Here is a 6,151-nt window from a genome sequence, read left to right as displayed (position 1 = left end):
GGTACTCCCGTTTCCTCCCCTCTTCGATCTCCCGTCTTCAACCTCCCCCCTTTTCGATCTCCCCTCTTCAACCTCCCCCCTTTTCTATCTCCCCTCTCTTCTTTCCAGGACAAAAACTCAAAATTTCTGCCGCAATGAGTACAACATCACTGGGCTGTGCAACCGCTCCTCCTGCCCCCTGGCCAACAGCCAGTACGCGACCATCAGGGAGGAGAAAGGTGAGGGCCTGGCTGCTGCACTGAACAGCCCCTGTGGGGAGGGGGTGAACACCGCCTGCCCGAGGGCCCCTCTCTCCAAGCACCACTGAGAGGGGCTCAGTCTCCCTCCTGGCACTGCATTCCTCTTTCCTTTAGGTCGCTGTTACCTGTACATGAAGACGATAGAGCGGGCGCCGTTTCCCCGTCGGCTCTGGGAGCGGGTGAGTTAATGAGAGCAGTCACTAATTGAGGGTGCTGGAACATCACTGGAGCGCAGGGAGCTCCATAGCTCCATATGTTGCTGCTCCATAGCTCAACCCTTTCCCCTTCCAGGTCCTGCTAAGCAAGAACTACGAGAAGGCGCTGGAAGAGATAGACGAGAACCTCATCTACTGGCCACGGTTCATCCGGCACAAGTGCAAGCAGCGCTTCACCAAGATCACGCAGTACCTCATCCGCATCCGGAAGCTGACGCTCAAGCGACAGTGAGTGACACGAGGAAGAGCGATGGTGTTGGTTTGGCTTAGAGCCATCATCTGTCCCTTGAGCCCCTGTCACTCCAGGACACGCTGCTGTGTTCCTGAGGCTTTGGCAGGCGTTTAAATGAACCTGGCTGAAACGGATTTAACTGTGGTGTATGTAAATGCAATTAAGCTACTTGCAGCCACATTTGTCATGATGCAACTGCTTGTTGTTGCCCTGCATTTGCTCATCAGCTACACAAGAGGCTGATGGATCGACTTCTTGTTCCCTGCAGGAGGAAGCTCGTTCCTTTACGCAGGAAGATTGAAAGGCGAGAGAAGAGGAGAGAGGTAAGGCTGCTTCTTCACATCTTCTCCATGTCCTGTCTCCTGTTCCACATCTTTCACACAACTGACATGGCTCCTCTTTGCCCCATCAGGAGAAAGCCCTGATCGCCGCTCAGCTGGATAACGCCATTGAGAAGGAGTTACTGGAAAGACTGAAACAGGACACAGTAAGGATCACTGCCTTCCAGCTTGGTGGTGAAACTGCTCCTGCTGCCCCTGCCCTGCTGCTTCTCCAGGGTGGGGACGTGGGTGTTGGTACAAAAGAGCAGCATTGCCTGCATAGGAGGGGTAGGGGATGACACATTGCCCTTGAGTGGGTCCCCAAAACGCAGAGCCCCTCACTCCCTGCACAGCAGCGAGTACTTGAGTTAGGGTTGGGGCTGAGCTACAAGTTCAGCCTCATTCGGTGCTGCCTCCATGCAGACCAGGGGCTTCAGAGGACCCCACCACTCCCCTGACTTACAGAAAATCCCCATTTTCCTTTTCAGTACGGAGACATTTACAACTTCCCCATTCACGCCTTTGACAAAGCCCTAGAACAGCAAGATGCAGAAAGCGAGAGCGAGTCGGACGCAGAGAAGGAAGAAGATGAGGAGGAGGTAACGCTTTCAGCCACGGCACCACAGTTAATCCTGGTGCAGCTCCGGTTCACCTGCACGCTGGGCATTGTAGCTTAAATGTTGGGGTGAGAAGAAGAAATTAGGAGAGGTGAACTCAGCAGTGTGTGTGTGTGCAAATGGTGGCTTTGATGGCTCTTCGTTGTGAGCCTGTGTTGTACTCAGCGTGCACATACTCACCTCTGACTTTGACTTCTTACAGGACATGAATAAAAGAGAGTTTGTGGAAGCAGATGACAGCGACCTCAGTGATTTTGAGGTAGGTGAAGCCTTGGGTATAAACTGTCCATTTCAAAGTAACCTCTGCCCTCTGTGTGTTGCTGGTGACGGGATAAGAGTCAGCAAAATCAGATTTGTGGAACACAATGATACAGTCAGAGCGTGCCCTATCTGCTACAGACAGCTGGGAGCCAGGAGTTATAGCCTGGAACTGGATACAGGAGATGATTTTGCAGAAAGAGGAGGTTTAGTTGCACAGTGTGCTTTGATGTCACTCTCGTCTTTCTCAGGACATGGATAAGTTGGAGACCAGTAGTGAGGAGGAGCAGGAAGAGGAGGAGGAAGTAGAGAAGAAAGTCTCTCGCTCCAAATCTAAGGGGAAAACTCCCCTGAAAGGACCCGCCAGAAGAAAACGTCCCTACATTGAAATAGAGTACGAAGAAGAGACAGAGCCAGCCGCCAAAACAAAAGCAGCCTGACTCCTTCCCGACCCCGTGTTCTGTACCAAATGACAGCGCTCCAGGTTTGTCACCAGAACTCCCTCCAGCCTGCACCGCTCTGCGCGGGACCCTCAAGAATTACTCCTTTTTTCCATGCTCCAGACTAATAACTTTCTTGAAGAAAAGAAGGGTTTCTGTCCTGACCCCAGGCAGCTGCAGCGAGTGTGTACAACTCCTGCAGGAAGCACAGTTCAGAAAACTCCCCAGCTTCTCTACAACCGCACAAGGCTCAGCTTGGACTTTGTTCAAGGAAGGGACCTGGACTGGGGGGCGCTGCTGCTTTGGTCTAAAGCTGGAGAAGCCCACACGTGGTGTGGAGATCACACGTGTGTCGTGTTTGGGGAGGAATGGGGCTAACAGGATGAGAAGGACAGTAACTTTAGATCTAAATAAAGATATTTTACTGTACAAAAAGCGGGGTGAGCATTGGTCAGCCGTGCCTCACGTGTTCTCTTGCACTTTCCTGATGCATTCGCGGACGCGGTTCTCCTCGCAGCTGCTGTACACACCTTGCAGCAGGACCTGAAACAAGAACAGCATCAGTTCCCAGTGCCTTGGCATGCTCAGGTTCATGGTGTTACCAGCCAGCTGTCTGTTGGAAGAGAATTACACAAAGCATATACAGATCAGTATGTATTGAATCACTTATCAATCCAGTCAAGTACCAACGTTGGGGTGGGTGGAAATTGATGCTTTTAAGGAAGTGAGTGGGCTTGTGTGTGCACCACGCTGAGTGGAGCATCTCCTGCTGAGGAGCAGCTGAGGGAGCTGGGGCTCTTGAGCTTGAAGCAGAGGAGACTGAGGGGTGCCCTCATTCATGGGGATCCATTTGGAAAGGGCAGTGTCAGGAGGAAGGAGCCAGGCTCTGCTCTGGGATGTCCAATGCCAGGACAAGGGGCAATGGGTCCCAAGCTGGAGCACAGGAGGTTCAAGCTGAAGATGAGGACAAACTTTGTCAGGGTGAGGGTGGCAGAGCATGGCCCAGGCTGCCCAGAGAGGTTGTGGAGTCTCTTTCTCCGGAGGCATTCAAAACCTGCCTGGCCGTGTTCCTGTGTGACTGCTCTGGTGATCCTGCTTTGGCAGGGCTTGGACTGGGGGAGCTTTCCAGGTCCCTTCCAACTCCTGATATTCTGTGATTCTGCCCCTTCTCAGGGGAAGGGATCAGAGATGAAGCAGCACTGGGTCCCCAGCTCACCTTCACTTGCCCTGCAGAGCAGCGATCCAGCAGGATGAGGCACTCGGTGGCTCCCTGGAGCAAGGCGGCTTTTACTGGCTCTGGTGTCGAGCCCTGGTCAGTGTGCACGTCCCAGATCATCTTCAGCAGCGCTTTGAGGAGCACGGGGAGCCTGCACGGCATCCTGCAACGGGAAACAGCAAGCGTGCCTTACTCTAAATCCTCTTTGCAAGCCAGAGGAAAATACAGCCACAGGTTTAGTTTTTAGCCAAGCTGATGCTTCTAGAGCAGGCAGAAGTCAGACCAAAATGAGGACAGATTAATTTTCTGGGGCAGGTTTCTCAGCAAAGCAGTAACGCCACCGATTCCCCCCTGTGACAGATTCTCCCTTAAGATTTCAGGGTTTTGTCCTCAAGCAACAGTAACTTCGGCTCTGAAAGCAGGACAGCGTTCAGGACATGCTGTCTGTAGTGAATCTCACCCCCAGACCAGTACCTGGGCCAAGCGTGCTCTATGGTGCACTGCAGTGTCTCCAGTATTCCCAGTCGAGCTTCTTCCTCAGGGCCGTCACAGACTTCCAGATAACCCAGGATAACTCGCTCCAGCCTCTTCAGGTGCCGCACTATCAGGATGCCAAGTCTGCGGACACGAAGAAACACGCACTGAGAGACAGAGGCCAAGGGCAAAGCAGGTCCCGGCAGGGCTGTGGTTCTGCTCTCACCTCTGCACAAAGGCAGGCAGGGCCCTGGCGTACACGCGCCGCAGCGCGAGGCGATGCTCTGCCTCCATGTGTGTCAGAACCAGCTGCAGCACCTCATCGCAGGGGGCGGTTGGTCTGCTCTGCTTCTGCTGCCGCTGGGCTCTCTCCAGGACGGGCAGCAGGTCCAGCAGGCACAGCAGCACCGCCTGGTTCAGTGAGACAGGAAATCTGGGCAGTCCTGCTGGTGCTCTATCCAAAACAGCAGTCACTTCCTACCCCACTGACCACCCCCAGCTGCTGCAGCTCACCAGACAGACCCCACTTCTTCTACTACCCATTACTGGCCCTTTTCAGCAAAGCTGCTGCTTGGAAGGGGACAAGAGGCAAGAGATCTTCCCTCTACTTTGAGATTTTCCTGAAATCTACTTATTTACTTTGTCCCTTGGCCACAAGTTGGCTAGTAACAGCCTGACTGGACTGTCAGTAAGGGAACACGTTCTGCCTCGTCATGCCCTAAGCTGGCTGTCCCTCACGGGGCTGAAATGAAATAAAACCACAAGGCAGATTAAGATGAAGTTCTGCTGTCCTACCTGGATGAGAGGGGCTTCTCGTGAGTAGAGGTGGTTGTAGAGGGCATGGTACACAACCTGAGCCCTGTTGAACTGGCACAGATCAGCAGCTGGCTGTGCCAACAGGGAACAGAGCATTATTGAACAGAACATCACATTCAGCACCCACTTAATTTAATAAAAGCAAACAGTCTTCACAAATTCAGGTCTTATAAGAAACAACCCTCGCACACACTGTGTGTTAGGAACACTGCTTAAAAGAAAGCAGGAGCAGGTGCTGTAATAAACACAGATTAAACCCTGCCATGCACAGGGCCACTCTCATTTCTTCACTTCCCCAGCTGCTCCTTTGCAGTTCCACTGGCCTCACTTTAATACCCTGCCCTGCAAACTGTTGTCAGGCTGACACCTGAACCAGCTGAGCCCAAAAGGTGGCAAAGCAACTCTTTGCTTAGCGTGAGCAGATGTAAGAACTACGCACATTTAAACACACAGGCACAGTATGGAGGATAGAGCAGGATTGTGAGGTTAACAGCAGAACCAGAAGTCAGGAATCCACCCGTCCTTCAACCACCACCCGGAAAGGGATCAAGCTTCTCAAACCCCTTACCACGTTGAGAACGATGTGGTGCAGGCAGCGCACACCCAGGATCTTATTCTCCTCCCGGTAGTCGTCCGAGATGAGCAGCGATGGCGGGAGGACGCGCTCCAGGTAACGGCCAAGCCAGGGCCGGGTGACGTGAGGCAGCGTCCAGGAGAACACGAACTTTGTGGCAGGGTTGCGCTTCCACGTGTCTCTGGAAATACCAACATAAACTCAGTGAGCACCAGAACTAACGAGCAGTCATTTTCTACATAACTGATAATAAGCTCTGACTGATTTCCACCCTTCCCTTCCATTACTGGGCTACTCGTAGAGCTCTTAGCTTAATTTATCTTAATTAAGTTTTGTAATGCCCAGGTTCACAGTTTCCCCAAAGTTTCCAGTATTTCCTACACAGACACCAGCCAAACGCACCACCCTCCCCATTGTTCCTCCCCTTCCTACTCACTTGGTTAACTCCTGTTTCAGGAGCCCCATCACTGCTGCAAATCTTCCTTCCTCATCTTCGCTCCTTCCCCGAAGGAATTCGGCCACCGACCCGCAGCCTGCGGCCTGAACCAGCAACGCCAGCAGCTCCAGTGCCACCGCCTGAGACCTCGCATTTGTCCAGGGCCTCTCCACAACGTGTGCTGCAGCAAAGATGTAGATGTGTCCCACCACCCGGCGCAGGACTGGACTCACCACGGGGCTGCCCAGAGACTCCTGGGTCTTGGCAGCTTCCAGCTTCGTAAGGAGGAGCAGAAACACTGCGCCAACGTCTGC

At 53.1% G+C, this 6,151-nt stretch overlaps 2 protein-coding genes across 2 annotated transcripts; one reads left to right on the top strand and one right to left on the bottom strand.

Moving 5' to 3' along the window:
• Positions 1-108: 108 nt before the first annotated feature.
• MAK16 (MAK16 homolog (S. cerevisiae)) lies at positions 109-2,321 on the top strand (the record flags this gene model as incomplete). The annotated part of the gene is made up of 8 exons (XM_010185308.1): positions 109-218; positions 354-418; positions 531-682; positions 955-1,009; positions 1,099-1,173; positions 1,495-1,605; positions 1,826-1,882; positions 2,133-2,321. Coding segments are annotated over 8 exons (814 nt in total), but the record flags the coding sequence as incomplete, so codon positions are not given.
• A 407-nt stretch (positions 2,322-2,728) lies between these two features.
• Positions 2,729-6,145, bottom strand: TTI2 (TELO2 interacting protein 2; the record flags this gene model as incomplete). The annotated part of the gene is made up of 7 exons (XM_010185307.1): positions 2,729-2,864; positions 3,538-3,700; positions 4,012-4,155; positions 4,238-4,422; positions 4,807-4,899; positions 5,396-5,582; positions 5,838-6,145. Coding segments are annotated over 7 exons (1,161 nt in total), but the record flags the coding sequence as incomplete, so codon positions are not given.
• Positions 6,146-6,151: the final 6 nt, after the last annotated feature.

Source organism: Mesitornis unicolor, unplaced genomic scaffold (genome assembly GCF_000695765.1).
Source record: "Mesitornis unicolor isolate BGI_N332 unplaced genomic scaffold, ASM69576v1 Scaffold45435, whole genome shotgun sequence".
Classification (NCBI taxonomy): Eukaryota; Metazoa; Chordata; class Aves; order Mesitornithiformes; family Mesitornithidae; genus Mesitornis; species Mesitornis unicolor.
The sequence above is the reverse complement of the archived record's forward strand: the minus strand, read 5'-3'. Positions and strand labels throughout refer to the sequence as shown.